This window comes from Apium graveolens, chromosome 9 (assembly GCF_009905375.1).
Source record: "Apium graveolens cultivar Ventura chromosome 9, ASM990537v1, whole genome shotgun sequence".
NCBI lineage: Eukaryota > Viridiplantae > Streptophyta > Magnoliopsida > Apiales > Apiaceae > Apium > Apium graveolens.
Genome location: NC_133655.1, coordinates 152,035,089 through 152,056,058, shown reverse-complemented (window position 1 = coordinate 152,056,058; position 20,970 = coordinate 152,035,089). Strand labels below are relative to the sequence as shown.

At 33.4% G+C, this 20,970-nt stretch overlaps 1 protein-coding gene across 3 annotated transcripts in view; it reads right to left on the bottom strand.

The window, feature by feature from the left end:
• Positions 1-20,970, bottom strand: part of LOC141684620 (protein PIR) — a 36,659-nt gene that overhangs the window by 7,455 nt on the left and 8,234 nt on the right. For all 3 annotated transcript variants that reach the window (XM_074489678.1, XM_074489679.1, XM_074489680.1), the window contains 16 exons: positions 18,922-18,991; positions 18,751-18,815; positions 17,515-17,710; positions 17,232-17,383; positions 16,213-16,306; positions 15,695-15,910; positions 13,373-13,584; positions 11,937-12,084; positions 10,335-10,503; positions 9,346-9,422; positions 7,917-8,087; positions 5,016-5,092; positions 4,846-4,948; positions 1,150-1,269; positions 850-993; positions 465-614 (listed from right to left, as the gene is read on the bottom strand). In XM_074489678.1, the coding sequence (XP_074345779.1) occupies positions 465-614; positions 850-993; positions 1,150-1,269; positions 4,846-4,948; positions 5,016-5,092; positions 7,917-8,087; positions 9,346-9,422; positions 10,335-10,503; positions 11,937-12,084; positions 13,373-13,584; positions 15,695-15,910; positions 16,213-16,306; positions 17,232-17,383; positions 17,515-17,710; positions 18,751-18,815; positions 18,922-18,991 (2,164 nt within the window). The remainder of the gene's footprint in view (positions 1-464; positions 615-849; positions 994-1,149; positions 1,270-4,845; positions 4,949-5,015; positions 5,093-7,916; positions 8,088-9,345; positions 9,423-10,334; positions 10,504-11,936; positions 12,085-13,372; positions 13,585-15,694; positions 15,911-16,212; positions 16,307-17,231; positions 17,384-17,514; positions 17,711-18,750; positions 18,816-18,921; positions 18,992-20,970) is intronic.

Sequence of the window (20,970 nt, the reverse complement as noted above, 5' to 3'; positions counted from 1 at the left end):
CAGCATGTACGACTGCTGAAAAGAAATTATCAGACTATAGAAATAATTTGAATGAAGAATGAAATATTAATAAAGAGATAAATGCCACTAGTGTACACACTGTAACTAGACAGACTTTCTAATCCCAGGCAGCAAAATTCAAGGCCATGTAAACTCTGGAGTGGAACCTCTGTAAAATTTAATATTGGTGCTCACAAATAGTTCAAAAGTGATTTAAACTCTTCAAACATAAGGGGACGGGACCTGTAATTAGTCCACAAGGTAATCACCAGTTGCAACATTAGTTAATTCATGATCTAGCTAGTGCTTCCAGTAATTTGAACCCTAAGATTGACGAGCCATAGTTACTTCTTCCTTTATATTTCTTAATTTAAGTTTCATAACAATGTACTGACAAATTTAAGGATATGAATGAAATTAAAAAAGAACATATAGAAACTACCAATTTAGTTGATATTCCTTACTTGAGTCCCACAATAGAAATTTGCCTTGGCATATGGAACTGATGGCTTCTGAACTGGAGCAAAGGGTACTTTTGATGATCGGACAAAACGTTGAGTTGTATTACAAAGGATGAAATTGGGCAAGAAATCACTTTGCATTTCTGTCCAAATCTGCAATATAGAATTTTGTATGCCAAAACATCCATGACTACAACAAAAAAGGTATATAAAATGTAAAGTTTGTTTAACCATATCATAGATAGATGGGAAGCTAGAAAGAGCAGCTGCTAAAGATTAGCTTAGGGTAATGCCATTCATGATCGACATAATTACTTCTGCAAGTGCAACAACCTAAGCATGTAGGGAAACTATAGGTTCAAAAGGATAGAGATAATATATCATATACCTGCAATGCTAGACGGCTAGAATACGAAACAGGTGAAATGTTCTCTTGTGTCTCGCTCAACATGAGTTTAAAAGAATCTATTGAAAGATCTTTAGATAGCAACTCATGAGCAAGATGTAAGACATCCAGAAGTTTTTCCAGTTCCTGTAATTAACATATAATGGTGATAAACTCAAACATGTATATATATATATATATAAATATGAACATATAAATATATACATAATATAATATATTCTATATTATATTATATTATATATATATATGAGACAGAGAGAGAGAGAGAGAGAGAAGACATACCACAATAGCACACAGATCTTGGGACTCGAAGCGCTCGAACAGAAACTCCATATTTTCTCTAAATACCTTATTCATCCTCTCGGCTAATAGACTCCTCAAGTTAATTGTCCTTCCAAGTAACTAAAACAATTAAAACACAATATTCATGTGAAGAAAAATCACCAAAAGGGGGGGGGGGGGGGGGGAAGGCATATAAAAATTAGTGCAGCTGGACATTAAAAGATACTAGAAGTATATAAGTAGAATTCCAGAAAAGGGTACAATATAACAATTTTAAGGCAGTAGGAACATTGCAATTACATAAAACTAAGAACCTTTTACTATGAATATAAGATGGAACAGAACAAATGTACATATCATAAATAAGATAACATATTAATAAGGCGGGAGCTCATACATTAAAATAAACTACCAATCATACTTTTATGAGTCAGTTTCTAGACTTGGCTTCCAGAGTGCCAGTCAACTTGCACCCTAAGTCAGTGAGAGATATTGAACACCCAAAAATTGGGGCCAGTTTATTTCTATACTGTTGAATAGAGAACTAGGGCCGAGCAAAAAAGCTACACCTAATCATTTACCCATGCCTCTGCTAAACCAAACCAATTTTAGCAGGGACGGTTTGGTTTGGTTGGAATAGACTTGCCAATCAGACCGATTGCAGTACTATTCAAACAACACACACAACATTTTATAGATACAATATAAGATACCGTATAATACATTTTATGGTTCGTATTATATGATAACAAAATACAAATAGATCAAGATATTAAGGGTTGAGTCCACTAGAAATAATATTACAATAGCACACTAGCAAATAGAATTTATATTAACGAACCTGACAAAACTAAACTGCTCTTCAGAACATATATAATATTGTGCAGACTGCCAATCTCGTAAAACCACATATTTTGGAATGCATTGGTTTGACTAGGTTTGGCCTCAAAGGTTTGGATCAGTTTGGTATATTGGTTTGAAAGCCCGAAACCAACCATGTTCTTGTTGGAATATAATTTTGGAGGTTGGATAATTTTTTTCCCAACAGTTGTTAACTAGTACTCCCTCCACCCCTAATTAGTTAATCCTGTTTGAATTTTCAGTGGTAAAATTGACCAATTTTTGAACAAAAAATTAAACTATCCTTATATTATTTTAAAAAATTGAAAATTGCTATTTCAAAAAATAATTTGAAAATCGCATATTAATAGATTAGAAGTACCATACGACAATCAATTATATTTTTTTCAATTATAAATTTCAGTCGAACTTTGGTCAATTTGACAGCCCAAAAGTCAAACATGACAACTAATTAGGGAAGGAGGGAGTAATAAGAAAATTGAAGATTGGGAAGTAGATGTAAGGGATTAAAGAGCAAAGATCAGTGCTGGAGATCATGGAATGTAGGTATGAGCTTTATGCATAACAGAAGTAGCAGAACCATGTAAGATGGAACCTTGAATTAAAATTGAGCAAAAGAGTGGGAAATTAAAGAGGAAAATTCAACTCGCTTTCTACATCCGTACCGTACCTGTAATAATCTCTGACATGATAATATCAAAGATTTCTGTTTTTCCTTTACTTCTCCCCTCATCAATTTTTAACTGGCCTTAATTCTCTGATGGCTTAGTTCGTTTTTACTTAAAATCCTCTGTATAATATAGCTGGTTGAGTTGCATATAGTATATATTCATTTCTGTATTACTCATATAAACACATAGTTTTTACAAAAATACTACTAAACAGACACACTATTTAAAGATCAATCTAAATTCACAAATATCATAACTGACATGATCAATTTATTGACATCTTAGTTGTTTGAATTTAAAAGTCTGTCGACAAGAATCTTCTATTACCTAGCGAGCACCACTTCATTAAAAAAATAACATTCCTGGCAGCCTGACCAGCACCACTCCTAGAAGTACTAAGTGGGTGACTAGGTGTTCAAGACCTATAAATTCACCAGACCTTGACACCCCTGACAGCAATGAACATGTTACCTATCAAAGACCAGCTCCTGCTAGTATTACTTTAATTTTGTCAAAAAAAATTATGTAAAAATGTAATTGAGGCGATAAAAAGTTAAAACATACACACAGGATATCACTTCTCAGATATAAGTGACTAGTTGAATGTTTAAGGGACAATTGTTACTCAATCGCTGATGACTCAACTTGATTGAATGACTTCAGAACTACCAATAGCAGGCACCATACAGAAAACCAACAATACATGTGACTTTTCTAATATAACATGCATAGTTGATTATAATAGCTCAAACAGGAAGGCATATCCTGCATGCAAACATATGTAATAAGGAACTAAAATTATTCCTAGATTTTTTCGCTAGACTTGTCCTTGTGAATCGCCTGATGTGTAAAATTGGGAATCTCTCAATCTCTCACTACAATCAAGATCAATGATGTAAAAGTTACACACAAACCCTTATCAAAATATTCTTATAACAATGATGGCCCTAATCACCTCATGATACCACAAAACATTATTTACTGCCTCTGTTTTTACTTTTCAGGTAATTGAGCAACCTCAAGATTATGTATAGTTGACTCTTCAGGTAATTGGACAACCAAAAAATCACTTATAGCACAGATACAAGATCATTCGAAAATAGATTATACATGTCACTACCATCAAAACAGCCTAAATATACATTTTTTTCCCAGAGCTATCAAACGTGATGACCAATAAAAATAAAAAAGGAGCAGAACCTCAATGACAAACTAAGCTTAAAAGCCAGAAAGCATTTGTAAAGGAGCTTCAATCATAACTTTTTTTTCCACAAAATTAATCATTTGACAATTATTCCAAACATAATCAACTAAAGTTAACATTTGAGATTAAAATGCACTTTTTTTGACGAAGGTATAGACACCTCGCTTTATTAGTGATACCCACAACACTCTCCCAGACAGATATATAGAGTATAGATGTTCTAAACACTTTTCCAGCGTAAAAATCGTGACTTGTTCTAGTTATTTTGTAAAGAATCCCTTTACGGCGACGAATATCTTTCAAATTTGATACGGGGTCCCAAGCATACTTGGGAAACTTTCGATATTTCATATATAGTATTGTGGAGCTGGAACAGAGTGTAACCTTAGTTAAATTGCTCAAAATTCAGCACTACTTAAAATGTGTTTACGTCATATTTGATAAATCCAACTGCAACATGTAAAGACGATAAATAATCAGTGAATGTATAACTTTTACATAAATTTGATGACTTGAAAAAAACGAATTTTTACATATACATGTATACCAATGTATTTAGTTTTCTGCATATACAGTGTTAAAATGGTAATCCACTACTTTTAATTTTTTAAATGAAGTCTCTATAAATGTGAATGATCTTGTATAATTTATATGTTTGTATCATTTAATAAATATTCAAAGTGCAAAAGTTATTTAAGTGACCTTAGATAAGTTAACTATGGTGGACCTTTCACACCATTTTCTGATACATAAACTAAAAATGCTATGCATAAAGCTATAAAAATAGAAAGAGTGGCATCCCTAAACAAGGGGAATATTTCTACAAATAATATTTGAGAAACGCACTTGCTGCATGAGATTTTATAGGCATGAATTCTCTAGAAAAGAGAAAAACTTGATAATAGAAAGTATGGAAGATAGTTTTCAAAGAAAAAAGATAACAGAAAAAAATTCGCTCACCTTCACCCTAGTCATCTTTAAAAGTGTAGTGAATTTCATAGGCTGAACTGAAAACTTTTCTCCGTTATCCAGTGCAAATAGGAATGATGGATCAAGCAACTCGCTGCACAAGTTCAAAATCCGTCATGCAAGATCACAATCAAAGTTGTTAGTTAAAGGGAAGTGCATACCTAGCAGCCCAGCTTTTGTAGTATGTGAAAATAGATTCTGATAGCTTCAATACAAATATATCAAAACAATTATCAACCTACAAAGGAAGCAGAAAACTACTCAGAAAGAATATCACTAACAAAATAACCCGTTTGGTAAACCTTAAAATAAGTAACTTGTGACTTGAAATGAACAAGTGTTGTATAAGTGATAAGTAGATGAATATTATAAGCTAAGTTTTTGGAAAAATTTACTTACAAGTCAGTGAAATTTTTATTAAATTAGATTATTAAAAATACTTATTAAATATAATTATCTTAATTCATAAATTTTGAATTAGAAAAATACTTTTAACATATATGTTAGAAATTAAAATTAACAATAAAAAAAGAGAAAAAGTAAAAATAAGATGGAAAAAGGTACGTTGATACCAACTTTCAACTTATCAACTTATACTAAATAATATAAGTAGTGGATCGACAAACACTCTTAGATAAGTAGTTACGGGCTTGTAATATAATTAGCCCCTTAAAAGGAGGTTTCCAAACAGACCAACTTAAAAGTTATAAATTATACTTATAAGTTGGATCGACAAATACTATAAAATAAGTTCTTATGAACTTATGAGAGATAGGTAACTTATAAGATGTCCCACGCTAAGCAATTTTGATGTGTCTTATACACATAAATAGGGTTGTCTCAGTCGGACTTCAATCCATCATAATCTAATTGAAATACTTAAATATGGTTTATTTTCATCTAATCTGAATAAAACAAAAATGACATAAATAACTAAAAATGCGTAATTTATTCATCAAAAACACAATTGTACAAGGCAACAAGTATCCAGTGATTGGCTTGTGTGTCTTATAATAACTATCTAATTACTTACTTTCCTATTTTATAAACAAAGCAAAATAACAAAGTAAATATTAAATAATAAATAATTAGATTCATTTGTTTACATGTATTTGTGGAGGATCCTTATTAATGCAAAAATGAATATGATCATAAAGACTTTTGTATATGCTCATAGATGTTGATACATGATTTTGTGAAAGTTGTTAATTAACAAAAAAATAGACGGAAAATTGTGAAAATAAAATTATAATTAGGAGTATGGAAGAATCCGTACTTCCTCTGAGTACTCGACAGGGGGAATCAACAAGTGACCCAAGTTCTGCTTCCTAAAAAAACCAAATAATTTGGTCATGGATCGACCTTAAACCATTCAAGATCTGACCCGGTGGTAACTAGTTTTAAATATTTTAGAATCAACACTTTTTTAAAACAGATCTTCACAGCATGGTCTTTTAAATTTCTCTCTAATACACTAATGCCATAGATATCCAAAGATACTGAGTCCTATTTGTTACTTTAACGTTGTCTACCTTGTTGCATGGGTTATCAATTTAAAGTTTCTCATCCTATATTTTAGAGTATGAAGCTTCTCCACGAGGCTCAACCTCTGCTAGTTCCAAAGTCACAAATCCTCTTTTCGGATTAAAATGTAGCATATCTTTGTCAAATTCAAACTAGCACCGCTTTCGTATAATACTCTGGAACTATATTTAATGAATATTTTCTAACGGTAGCTCAAAATTTATGCATTTACCATGTAATAATGTGTAATAGAGAACTGAAACAACAGATCAAATGTGAAACTTCATAATTAGGCATATTAGGCCTTTAAATTTTATCTAACTGTCAAAAACACAATTCTATATTTGTTAGGACAACGGATCTCGGCCCTGCGTTTTACGATATGAATTTCTATAGAGAGTTCGAACATAACGTTAACCTTAATCGCTACAGCGCAAGCGATTCAAATCCACGTCTTCTACTGTATTCCTCGATTCTCCTTGGACGAAGTGTGGGCTTCGATCTCCCAAGATTTACCTCTCCTTAATGCTCCGAAAATCCAAAACCCTAGCTGGCTCCTTGAGAAAAACGTTTGCCTCTCTCAAACCCTAGGATGTTATTTTCATTTCTGTGTTCTCGTGTTCTCACGCACACGCCTTGTTATCGGCTTCAGGAGAATTAGAATATTTATAGGCTACAGTAGGGATCATGGATAATTAGGTCGGGCCTCCCAATGACATTCTGGGCCAAGCCCAATGTCATTAAATAATAATTCAATCCACTAAAGAATTAATATTTGCACTATCTTTCCTAATTCCGTAAATTAATTATTTAATTCGGCTTCCATATTATTTGCTTATTAAATTCCCCATGTTTAAGATATCGCATGTCCATTAATTAAAGTAATTTCTGAACATCTTTTATCCTTGATTATCCACTCAACCTTATAATTGTGCAAGAACATATTTGCCTGCAGGACTAAAGCACAATTACCTTTATGAGCTTTGAAGAGCACATCATCACCTGAATATATTCTTCGGACGGTTTCCTTTTATAGTCAATATCCCACTTTGTATATAATGTCATTGCCCAATACATTAATTCGCAGTTTAAAATAAATTACTTATTGTATGAATCAAGGCATGTGCATTAAATACAAGTGTCAATCACTATATCCGGATTAAGAACCTAAGCAATAAGAATATCGTAGAATCTTAGTTCTTCTTTATTGTCATAATAAAAGAAAGAATTATATACTATTTCGATCCCGTTCAATATACACAAGTATTATTCAATAGTCAATATAAACTATTTCTAAATAATACTTCAGTCGTTCTAGTGGTTTTTTTAACACCACTTAGACTGTGAACCTTTACTATATTATATAAGGAGTCTGACAATCTAATCTTCTGCTATCCCATTTAATACTAGATTGTCTACTATATATAATATACAGACATTGTGAAAACATGCATTCAAGATTCTCAAAAAATTATTATATACTTTCAAACGAATTGTTCAGTATATACCATAACAATATCAGTATTATAGGCATATACCTCTGCTTCAATTTCATCATAAAGGAATCTTTGCTTGAGAGTTACGAGCGCGTGCTGAGCAGAATCATTATAGATATCAAACGGCATCAGTATACTCTCAAAAAGACCTGAATTATGTGACTCAAGCACATAATCGACTAGCATCCAGGGAAGGGAGCATTCAATGGGAAACTGTCAAAGAACAACAGTAGAGTATTTAATATAAAACAGATGAAACAGAACACGAGATAGAATACATAGTACAGATGAGAAGTAAGATAAGACGAGTTAGGACTAAGCAAATAACATGGAGAACTGGTACAAACTTGTGAAGGTACATTTCAATGTAATTATTAAATATGTCTTAGATGCTAAGCTTATTGTAATAAGTAGTCAAATTAGTTGATGGAGAACTGTCGGACAACTAAGCAGCTCGTGATAACAAAAACATACAATATCATCAGCAAGTTACTTAAAAAGAAACATATGCGTATATATTTACAAGAAATATTATTAACACTGCTTAAAATTTCACTAGTACCAACTAAGCCATAAGAAAGAAATTAACATATGAATCACAAAGTAACAAGCACTTGTAAGTGATAAATCTATTCCACTGTATAACACAAAACAAAAATGAAAGCAATTTCCTACTAGCTTTATGTACTGCTCCAAAACATCTTTAAATCTATCATGAATACTTCCCTCAAGGGGAGTCGGTGAATCGATCCTGGCATGACTACAAGGACATAAGAGACACAAGTTTCAAGCAGGAAATGCTCGAGTGACTAGTGAACTAGATGCTAGATTTCAACTGGTCATCTAGTCACTAAACATGATACATATGTCAGGAAAATTCATTTATATAATCTTATTGCAAGAAAAGAAGCTTTTGTGTATAGCTGATGGCTGCTCAAGAAGATAACAATTTCTGGAGCAGAAAATTAAAAGAATGATGTAGGACTAATTAGGAAAACTATCAAACACCATTAGGTTGGAAAGTGGCACAAGGAAAATGTTCTGTACTAAATAAGCATCCCTAGGCTAGATTACATTCATCTCCCCACTGTTGTTATTTTGGGAATTTCATCAATGCTGCAATTTGTGTTTTTTGCTTGAGGTTCAAGGTCATAGGTAAATTTCACTAAGTAAAAAGAAGAAACATATAAATAGTAGTCCATCTATAGAGGATACGTATTGACGGCTTATGCTCCCAAGGGTCACAACAATGCGCCAGAAGGAAATTTGAGGTCTTTTTGAAGTTAACGCATACTTGGAAAATTTCAACTTTCAAAAAAGAGAAGTAGATTCACTACGAGAAGCTCTTTAGACTCTTAACATCTGACACTTGGTGCAGTATAGAAACATGGCTAAAGTGCAAAGGGTGACAATAAAGAGTTATTTTGAGATTTCAAAATAAACATAACATCAACAGTTCAATTCCATTTACCTGAATAACACGAGACGATTCCAAGTAGAACTCTCTAAACCAAAGGAAACCAAGATCCGTCAAAGTTGTTATAGTTACTGCAAATAGCATTATCATGATGTCATTAGTCATGAATATGAGGCATATGTAAATTATGGATAGGATGAATAATTGTAAGACCTTTTTGGCTACTTATAAAGGAGACAGTAAAGAAACATGTGGGGAAAAACAATGAAGAGCAATCACTTGATTACAGTAATTGTTCTTGTAGCTATCGTTTTAGAGCTCGAACTCTGGCTGTTTCTTTTTTCTTCTTTTCTGAGAATAGTGAAATATGAAATAAAATCATTCCATTTTTTTCTCTTTTTTTATTTTTCTATTATTGGTAATGGTCAATTACATGTGAGTAACTAACCCGCCCTATCTTTACTGAGGTTCGAACCCTCGACCTTCTTTTACCAAGGGAAGAGTATCAACTAGACTACAATACTAGGGGTTGATATAGAATCATTGCAAACTAGAACTTTGCATCACAAAAAGAAACGACTTGTACAAAGGTAGAAAAATTATGTCTTGGTATCCTAATCCTTTTACGTGTACTATACAACAGCACCCAATCCACAGATCTAGTACACCAACAGATCACTTGGTGAATCTCGACATATAACGTGAGCTTCTCGATTAATTTAGAGCTGTTTTAAGATTCTCAATCACGATCGCTGCCAACATGAGCAGACAATTTAATTTCTCTCAGAAGATTATGGTGCCAAAGTAGTTTCTCTTGGAGGTAAGTCCTACAAAAATGTTATCATTACCTGAGTCGAGGAAAGGAAGAGAAGATCTAAGACATTCATAAACGTGTAAACATCAGGGTACAAGAATAAACATAGATATTTGGTCTAAGAAAAAAGGTTAGACTCTGGCTGAGATCATTTGTTATAAAACTAAGTAAAGATCACATTTACAGAAAAAAATCAAATTGAAAATATTATATTGAAATATCAGCAAACCTGTATAGTCTAACATGTGTAGAAAAAAACTAAGCTTGTAAAAGAAGGTTTCTAATTGTTTTAAATCATTTGCAGGGATTTCGGATGCAGCATTTCCAAAAAGTCCACCAGGTTTTCTCATGTTACCGCCAGATACTGCCTCATATATAAGAAACTGCAAGCAATGAATCTGAAAGAAACAAAGAACAATGAAACCAAGTGTTACTGACATAATAGGAGAAATGAGTCCCACATACTTCGTTTGTTTTTTTGGCCTCAAATTCTTAAGAAAATTTAATTACAACCATCATTATAATTTGTGGCAACCCAAAGGAGGTGAGATTAGAGATATTTTAACAAATATAGTATAGCTAGTCTGTTTCTTTCTTTTCTAGTAATAATCCACATCCAGATATTGGAATATTTATCTCATTTTCTTTCCTATCTTTTCTTTTAAAGTCAAGGAAGTTAATGCACCTATTCTGAATATTAAGATAACAAATTTGATGCAGCATAACCCCCAGTCCCCATCAAAATGTGCCTGGATTTACTAACTGATGCATGCTGATAAATGTAAACAGTTAGGATTTTCCCCCTTTATGCAATTTGACTCTGGAAGATCCTACTTGTACTTTTTGAAATAAAGTATTCTACTGTGGCAAGTAAAGCTATATCTGAAGAAAAATGTGATAGAATAATACATCTGCAACAAACGATGCAATAAATAAAATCTAATTTGATGCTAGTGCTAGATGTTTTTTTAGCAGTAAACGTGAAGACCAATCTACTCAATTTTTTTATCATTATTTGCGCTTTTGCAAACTGTAATTCTGGAAAACACTCAGACACGGATATATTCCATTTTAGTAACACAATGAGCACATTTGGGGAAAACTTCTCTATCTTAAGTACAATTCAACAGAAACTACTAGCCCTCACCTGAGAAGTAATTCACATAATAATATTGCAATATGTGCATATGGATTTTCCACATTAACATCCAGGTTATGGTGGAAATTTCTGGTCAGATTTCTGCCACCAGAAACCGCCCACTCTTACGCTATATGCCAACCTAGGAATGATTAGTAATCATAGCAGGTCAGGAAATACGACAATTACTATATTTTATTTATATGTATGTTTTCCCCAGGAAAATATTATAAAACTAGAATTTGGAGCAAAGAAAAGTGCGAGTTTCTACAGAGCACTTAAAATAGAGCAGAGGCAGTATCAGATTTGGGGGCTCAAAACATGTGTGTGATTATTAGATAAAGATACATAATGCCTAGTATGGATACATAAAATAAGCTTCTTTTATATTATTAACAAATGCCTCATATTCCTTTTCCGTTAACAACGCTCATAAATTATTAAGAAAGTGATAAGGACCAAGAATTTCTGTCTAAAATCTGAAAGAACATACAATGTGTCTCAGATTGTACAGTAGTTTTAGAAATTATATTTAAAGTATACAAGAAAACAATTAGGATTAGCAAGAAAGTAGAGTGTTTCTCAATCTGTGGAAATTGCTAAAACATAATTAAATAAATAAAGCAACTTCTTTCCATACAGAGGCAGAGAAGATAAAAATGAAAACGAGCAATACAGGTGAAGCAGAAAAACCTGAGCTGTTGTTGGTGCTACAGCCCTCGGATAAAATATGAGCCCTTTGCTCTCTTCCCCTTCACGCTGCATTGATTGCAACTCCAATTCAGGCCTGCTAGTATTTGCCATCCAGTCTGCTGAAAGTGTCCGCATATCAGAAATGATCCTGAATAATAGCAGTCAGACTCAGTACAAATATGCGTAAAGGAGCCAAAAAATATCTCAAATAATTTGATGCAACACTTTCTTAGGGTGCGTTTGGCATTGCTATACCCACCCTGCTGTGGGTAAAAGTCCTGTACATGAAAGTGCCATGGAAAAAGCTGACAAGTATTTGGTAAATAAATAAGGATGTTCTAAGTTGATCGCCAAAAGAGGTCACATAGTTTCTTTCCTAATTAATCTTGATGATTAATTATTTAAATTATTTTTTTCTGAGAAAGTATATATCAGCTGTTCTCCCAGTTTGTGACCTGCTCTCTGAAAAACTACAAATTGTGGCCTATCTTGGAAGCAATTTTCTCAACTTATATGGTAAAGCCGTTGTGGTTTACCAAAAATCTGGAAAGCTCCTTTTGCTTTTTGAATCTAGGATTGCAATGCCAAACAGACCCTTGACATGGTAACTAAATTATCCTACGTAGAAATACCCCGTCCAAATATGGTAGTTGTAGGATCAATACACTTACAATACCTGCACAAAATATACTGTACATGAAAATATGAACATCCGTGTGGGGATGACACGGTTATCAGGGAGCCAACTCAAGAAAAGATGCTAATGTCTCGCCAGGACAAAATATTGTCACCACACATCGTTTACAATGTAACTGATCCTTATATTTCATGCATACAACTGAAACATGGTAAAGGTAGTTCTACCCAGTGCCTTAAAATCATGTCTTCAACAACTTTTTCGTCAGATCCGTCCATGCAATGGATAGATTATGCACATAGTAAATATTCACCATTTCCAATGAGTATGCAACGGCTTACAGTGTATATCCTACTGTTTTTCAAATTGCATTTAATACAATATATATTTCTACTGAACTTTAAATTATACGTAATCTTTCCGTTCGTACAGATGGATTTGCAAAAAGGAAAAGTTAAGAAATAAAAGGCACTTGGGTAGAGAAGTTACCGTGTCAAGTAGATGCTCTTTATCCTCAAAAGTTTTAATACATAATATAATTTTAAATAATATATATTTTGCATAAAAAACTAAAATTCTATAAGTTTAAATATATGATATTGTAACATAACATAAAGCCAACAAAGGTTTGTGCAGTGGTTGAAATCTTGTCCCCCTTGCGGGAGGTTAAGAGTTTGACTTCTGGTGTGTGCGTGTGTAATCAATTAGCAAAAAAAACATAATATTATCTTTTGAATTCAAATAATCATCTTTGCAGTTTGTGCTGCATCACTGCTTACAAACATTACAAAATACTCACCGGGACAGATCCTTCTTCTTCCGAAATGTTGTACGCAACATAGTTGCTAATGTATTTTGCACAAAATCCTGAACTTCTGAATGTATAGTTTCCCATAATGCATCAGCTACTAAGGTGTCAGACCGCTGCACCAGGGATCCAATGCTCTTGATATAGCTCACAAGTTCAACCAGGGCTTTCCGCTCTTCTGCAGTATAATTGTATCTTACCACCTGCAAAGTTTGACATTTTTCATTCATTTCCATTGTTAAGAACAATGAATATTATATGCATGCACGCTAGAGATTCCACTGCAAATTTGGGTGAACTGAGAAGATAACAATGTAAATAGAACTTTAAATTAATATAAAGTTCAAGTCACCCCTGTTAAATGGTCAAGCAACAAAAAGTCTAAAATGCCCTCGAAAAATACACGGCTTTAGAAATAATTGACGGAATAACGTATTTTGCAATTAGTTTTGATATCCGGTATTGCAAGTGAGATTTTTTGAATGTCAATATCCCAAGCGATCTGACAGCCAAAATGTAAGTACACGAAGTGCACTATACTCTCAAATCTATTCTTAATTAATAACATAAAATAAATATGAATTAACAATTGTATCCTTGTTCCGCATCAAGGAGGCACAGTTTACAGCATTGCACTTAGAATTTGACTATTTTCCAGTCTGATTCTTGCAGTTGGAGACGATTACTAAAATTCTGGCCATTTATCATGAGAGCATTTCCGTTCTCTATAGGAGATGGCTTTTCTTTTTCCCTTTGGTCTTATCCGTGGGATTCTCTAGGACCAATAAGGCATTCAGTTCCCAGGGGACCCTCATGGACTCATACGTCTTCTCAGGCACAACTTAACTTTTATTTCCAACGGCACAGGTGACTGGCCTTCAGTTTAAAATTTGTAGACAGAGTTGCAGCGCTTGATTGATACTCTTCTAGCTATTCAGGGTAGTCGTGAGAGGATACTATGGAGGCTCCATGGTTCTGGTACTTATGCCGCTACCTCGACATTGTGCTTCTTACGGGGTGCTATTCCCTCTGTTCCTTGTCCCCTCTCAAGCATGGTCCGGTGAAATTCCCAGATACTCTTTTATTTTGTGGTTGGCTATTCAAGCGTTTGTTCGCCACAATTAAGCCATGGCCTCTACATGTTGATGGTATCTATGTTTTGTGTTGATGGTGTCTATGTTTTGTATGCTATCGAATGTGTCTCACTCACATCTGTTCTTTCAGTGTTCGTTCTCCACTATGTGTGCTAGCAAATAGAAATGGGATGTCTGATTCAGTTGGCCACATTCTGATTGAAGTTTCAGCTAGGAGATGGAGGGGCAAGCACATTGTTAAAGTTGTTGTCTGTCATAAATCCTTTAATTACCGTAACTCTAACTTAGTAGACCGCTTTGGTAAATTTATATTTCCTTACAAGCAAAGCAAATAAGTAAAGCTTCAAAAAACAAACTCTTACGAATAGACATGAGCATCTGATCACAAAACAAAACCACTGGATTTTAAAAGATTGTGGACTATTAAAACAGCTCGTAGGTCAAAAGACGCTCTCTCACTTGAGCAATTAGTGTGCTTACTTTCACTTTATATCATCTTGTATATTGCAACTAAATAGAATTACTGAATTACGAAAAGAAATTACCGAAGCTGAGGGGAACACATAACACAGGGTAATGATAGGCTTTTGCTTATTTTTACAATTCTAACCTTATTTTTGAGCTAACCTTCTGCGTACTTTCTTTTTACAGAATACAAAACTTTTATCTAACAATAAAAATAAGGTATCCTGATGTCTGTGTTTTACTATTCAATCATATATTAAACTAGAAGTTGGTACATTTTAGTTACTTTTCATATATGCTTATGGAATTTCAATTTTTACTTCTATTCTAACTTCAGAAAGTAAAACCCCTTTTCATACTCTTAACAAACCAATTTCTGCACCAGGATAACCCTCAACTATTGCTTAATTTTTTTCAATCCTTCATTCACCAATTTCGCTTTTAAACATTAACCAGGAATTAAACTCTTAAAGATGGTGCAACAAATTAGAAGTCTTGAAAAGCCCATACACCGAACAATAAAATAGAATGATACGTAGAAAAATAGATTTGGAGATGGGAATGATTATGAAGATCCTAGTAATATCAAGAGTCTTAACATCGAGTTAAAGCAGATGTTTCATAGAGCAACACAAATTAAAAGAAGTGACAGATGCCAGAGTAGAAAGGTAAGGTCGAAAAGACAAAAAGGCCAAACATCATTTTTTCATCATCGTAAAAACCTTTGAAGACCAAAATAAAAACAAAAAAGAACCTTTTCATAGTCGGAATACGATGCTGATGCCTCAAGTGGCTCGGTAGAAATAGGATCCTTGCATGGCCGTGAGAACTTCCATGCACATTGCTCCCAAATGCGAGCTGTCCATTTGCTCAAAAGCTGAAAGCCTTCAACAACCATATCGTACATATTACCTTTCACTTCCTTGCACCACTCAACATCTGCACCATCCATTGATTTCAATGATACCAACTGCATGATCCCACAGCCACAAAATAAAAATAAATAATTTAACAAACATAAATGAACTCAAGAAATTATCAGCACCAGCTATACAAGGGGGCAGCATCTCTCTTCTTCGTTTTATAGATAAGACTCTTGCACGCAGTACATTGGTAGGTTGTCTGTGCTATAATTTATACTTAAATTATATAGGGTAACAAAGACCTATTCAGCTCCGAAACATTTGGGTCATGTTTAGGGATCTATCCACAAATGTATACATCATTTCTTCGGTTAAAAAAGCATAATATATGATAAACATGAGTGAACACCTGATTCATAGATGAAGCAAAACGAATAGTAAAATCATCATGCTCAGCACGAATTGCTCCAATGTGATTGATGATCAAATAATGACGCTGATAAGTGAATTTCGTCAAGGCATTTTCCAAAGAAAAACAAGCTGTAAATTCTTACCAGAACATTTTAAGAAGAATGCGTGATCTATAGAGAAACGAGTAATTGCAATATAAAATATTATGACAAATTGAAAGATTACAAGAATGCAAGACTTTCCATACCTTTCACTCTTTGAAACTTGGAAGTTAAAACTATTCTTTTCGCTTCATATTATTCAACTACTTCCAAAAATGATATAGCTCGTAAATGTAAGTGATCTTTCTTTCTAGGATGGGGATGATCAAATGTAGTAAAAAAAACCTTGAGTTTCTAGATAACAAGAAAAGGTATATCTTATTAAAACCCTTTCGAACACAAGCGGTACATACTAAAATAACAGTTATTCAGACATCTTTCCCCTTGGCCATTAACCTCCTTTATATTTTTTATTAACTCAACTATTCTATTTTACTATGACTGAATTGCCACTACAAACTATGGCATGGTTTTGAGTACTTAACATTATAATGTCGTAATCCTCTTTCTTATTATGCAATATAAACAACAATGCATCTCAACTAAAATTACATACATATGATACAATTTGAACTTCCAGACTCTGTTTCAAATTTATTTTCTAGAACCACGGGAACTCTTACGGTATAGATAGCTGATTAATTTCCTCATTCCTCTCAGGATAATGTGAAGTGGATCTGGTAGCTATTACAAAAATTATTATGGTTTTTTCATAGTTCTAATAGCATTTTGCATGAAAAATGCTACTTATAAACAAATACAGTCATACATAAATGCTGTGGATGTACGCCAATTAGAACTGATGATATGAGGTATAAAACATTTACAAAATAAAAAAGACACTAAAACTTTAAAACTTCCAATACTGCTAATTGTATACTTGAAAAACAACGAACTAGACATGTGAAAAGGATATTCTTGTGCTTCACGGAGTGGGAGCTCATGAGGTGCTGGAAGGCTGAGAAGACGAGTTTGTGCAGAGAACTTCTGAAAGTACATTGACAACTCTTTCAAGATTGCAGCAGGAGAAAGATGGAGGTCTGGGAAAGCAGGTACAACAGGATCATTCTATAACAAGTTCCAAGGAAAAGATGCAAGTGAACAACATATTTACAACTTTACAAGCTTTCAGTTGTTAAAATGCTACAGGGGTATATAGAGTAGTCTACAAGAACTACTAGCCAAATAAGCTGACATACCCTAAAAATGTTGATCAGTCTGTTGATCTTGACCCTCTTATACAATGACTCGCTATCTTTTTCTGATGAAGTTGCTAAGACAACAAGAACAGGCAAAACACGAAGAAGAACGTGCCTATCCGGAAATAGAAGGGCAAAATCCAACTCCAGTGACTCAACAGAGAATACTATGAGAACCTGAAGAATGTCTTCTACACTGTTTTTGAATCAAGGAGCTCATAATGTACAAAAAAATATAATTTATGATGCAAGTACAATCTACAGATGAATACAGGAGATTAGTGATTATAGGTTTTCTTGTCTACCTACTAAATCACATGTATGATCGTTAATTGTATCTGCAATTCTGCATGTGCAATGGATCTCAACATAGCTAGACCAGGCAAAATAGAACATAGGGTTCGTCTTTTATAGTTTATACATGATTCTTCCAGTGTAGTATTCTATAGGGATATTGAAGCAGCTTCAGATCTTGTAAGAAGAAAACAACAAATATTTTTAATTAAATTGTTTTAACAATTTAAGGTAGAGTTAAAGCAATTAATCTTATAATGGGTTCTTTCAATGAAAATCGGCCAATGAAACCTGATGAATCACAAAGGCAAAAGTATTGGTTGAAATTCAAATTTATAAACATTCCTAATATGTGGATTGATGCAAAGTTTAAATCAAATAAAAAATGACTTGGACCAAATTATTGGCTTTCCTTAAATAGAAAAAAAAATAGTTGATTGGCTCCCTTCAATCATTCAACTAAAGCTATCAAGCAGTAGTTTTCTACTGTGTTTGATTCAAGCTTTAAAATACCTCTGGTAAAAATAAAACATAGAAAGAGTTCAAGGCCCGCCGCCCGCCAGTGAGATGGCGGAGGATAAACTTCATCGTCGAGAGAAATTCAGCCCGGATCACATGCTAAAATGCCTTGAACACATAAATATCTTCTTCAAAAGACACCTTGATTTCCCCGAGTATTGAGCTTTGCAAAGTGGTTCTTGATGAATATGTATATAAATAAAATATAAAGATTTAAAGGCGCTAATAACCGGGGCATTAAAATACATTGTCAAGCAGGCTGGAACGGCTACCAAATGTGAGCAATAATGTATATATATAATTTTACTGCTGCATAACATGGCTCCGTAAAAAGTAGCCATCAGGAGCATCTACCGATATATATAACATTTCAATATCACGTAGATACAAATTAAGATAAACATCAGATTACATTGAGGATACTTATTTACACGAAACATCTCAGCATGCAGGTTCAATAAAAATGCCCACCTCGTGCTCAAGAAAATCTACAAAATAAAACATCCATACGAAAAAATACAGTACTGGTTATATCATGTCCGTTGAAATGGTACAGTAAACTAAATATGCAAGCACTTCCTGTTAATCTCATACCTGAAGATCATCTAACTCCTCCCGCATTGAATCCGTGTCTTGCCACTGAACACTTACTTGGGTAAATGTCCTGGTAGATTAAAGAGTAATTAAAAATAAAAACCGAGACAAAGCCACAAAAACATAATGGTGATAGTATCATAGAGGCCAGTGAAAACAAGACATGGGTTGTTGCATACATCGATCTTTATTTTTTACCACCGCTTAAATGCATAATAACCCGCTGCTCTTTCAGAGTCATGTGAATGCTTAACTTCATTACTAAGCCTCATTCATTAAACCAGACAAGAACACTTCCAAGTATGAATGATCTATGACCGCTGTATACCTGATCACTCCCACTCCCGTCGGATTTTCACCGAAACCAATTTTTGGAATTGAATGTAATTTATAAGGCTGGAATGATTTATATTCATCTTTGAGTTCAAGCAAACCAAACTGAAAACAAATCCAAAACCAAAAATCCGATCCAAAACTGAAACCCGAACAACCCCGATAAATAAACATACATATATATTAATATATAATTTATAAAAAATCAACTAATAACTTTTAATAAAGCTATACTATATCATTAAAATTTTGGTTAATCAGTGGATTCATCGGTCATTGTGCCCGAATAAATTAATAAATCATTCAGTCCTTTGAGTCAAACCAAGCCGAAACATTAAACGCTTTGGTGGTTGGTCAGTTATTCGGTCTATCATTATATTATTAAAACCAAATTCCATACATTAGATAGTCGGTCGTCAGGTTGAATAATAAAAGATAGATTATTTAATCTTTTGACATGAATTAAATAAGAAAATCAAGGACTTTTTAAGATAAGATCTCGATAGTTTTTGGACTGGCTTAAAATAATAAAAGCATATATTATTAAGTCATTTCAGCCGAATTAAATAATAAAAACAGGGAACTTTAAATAAGATTAAAATAATAACAATTTTGATTGTTATAAATAGGATCTTAGCTATAACAATATTTTATATATGTTCAAGCTTAGTTTAAATTCAATTTTTTTCTGTAAATGTTAATTATTTTTTTATTTATATTATATTTACTCTATAGGCCTGTGCTTCGAACATATCATTTGCGATGCTAGTATTTATTATTTATCATAATAAGTAATTTCAGAAAATTAGGGAATCAGGGCCTAGTTTTCTATCATCATCCAATTCACAGCCAGACAACTTCATCAACTTACATTCATAGTCAAACACTCACAGCTCTATTAACTCACAACTTCAGTCATTAATTTAAGAAAATCATCATTATTTCTGTTAGCCCTGATTGATATATATATATTGATAAGTTTCTCAATCAATGTTATTTTCTTCAAATTTTGAAACACTATATCCATTTTTAGTCACTTAATTAAACGTTTTTTATATATAAAAGCAATTGATTCCATGGTGATTATGAACTGGTATGTGGGAACCGAGTAATTGACATAAATTTTAAATTTTCATTACTAAGTTAATTTTTGCAGTATACGAGAGTGCCATGTTCGAAATACCAGACTATCACGTTCAGAATTAAAGCTATTAATTTTTTAGTTTCGGGTCCAAAATCATGTGGTCTGGGTTTCAATTTTCAGGTTTCATAGAGGTTCAAATCGGGTTTGGTAAAAAAACTTGGGGTTGGATTTGGATTTTGCCAAACCCAAATCGATCCAATCCCTAATCTGCTAGTACGATTGATTTCCACACAATGTATGGATCTTCAATGCAAAGAGACTAACCTCTTACAGGATATCATTATTTAAATCTTTACTCTTGTGTGTCAAGTATGGATCTTCAATGCAAGGAGGCTTACTACCTCTTACTGTATGTATATAATTAATTAAATCTTTACTCTTGTGTGTCTATCACCTCTTACAAGCTAAATGACAAGTCAAAGTTTCATTGACCCCTTACATAGTTACTGTACATGCCTTCTCGGTATCAGCCTCCCAGTAGAGGAGGTGTTTCTACCGAGAAACTGGTGCCAGGTTTGCTTGGCTTCACTTACATCTAAGGGCAGCAGCCATGAGTAAAAGTAAGTAAAAGA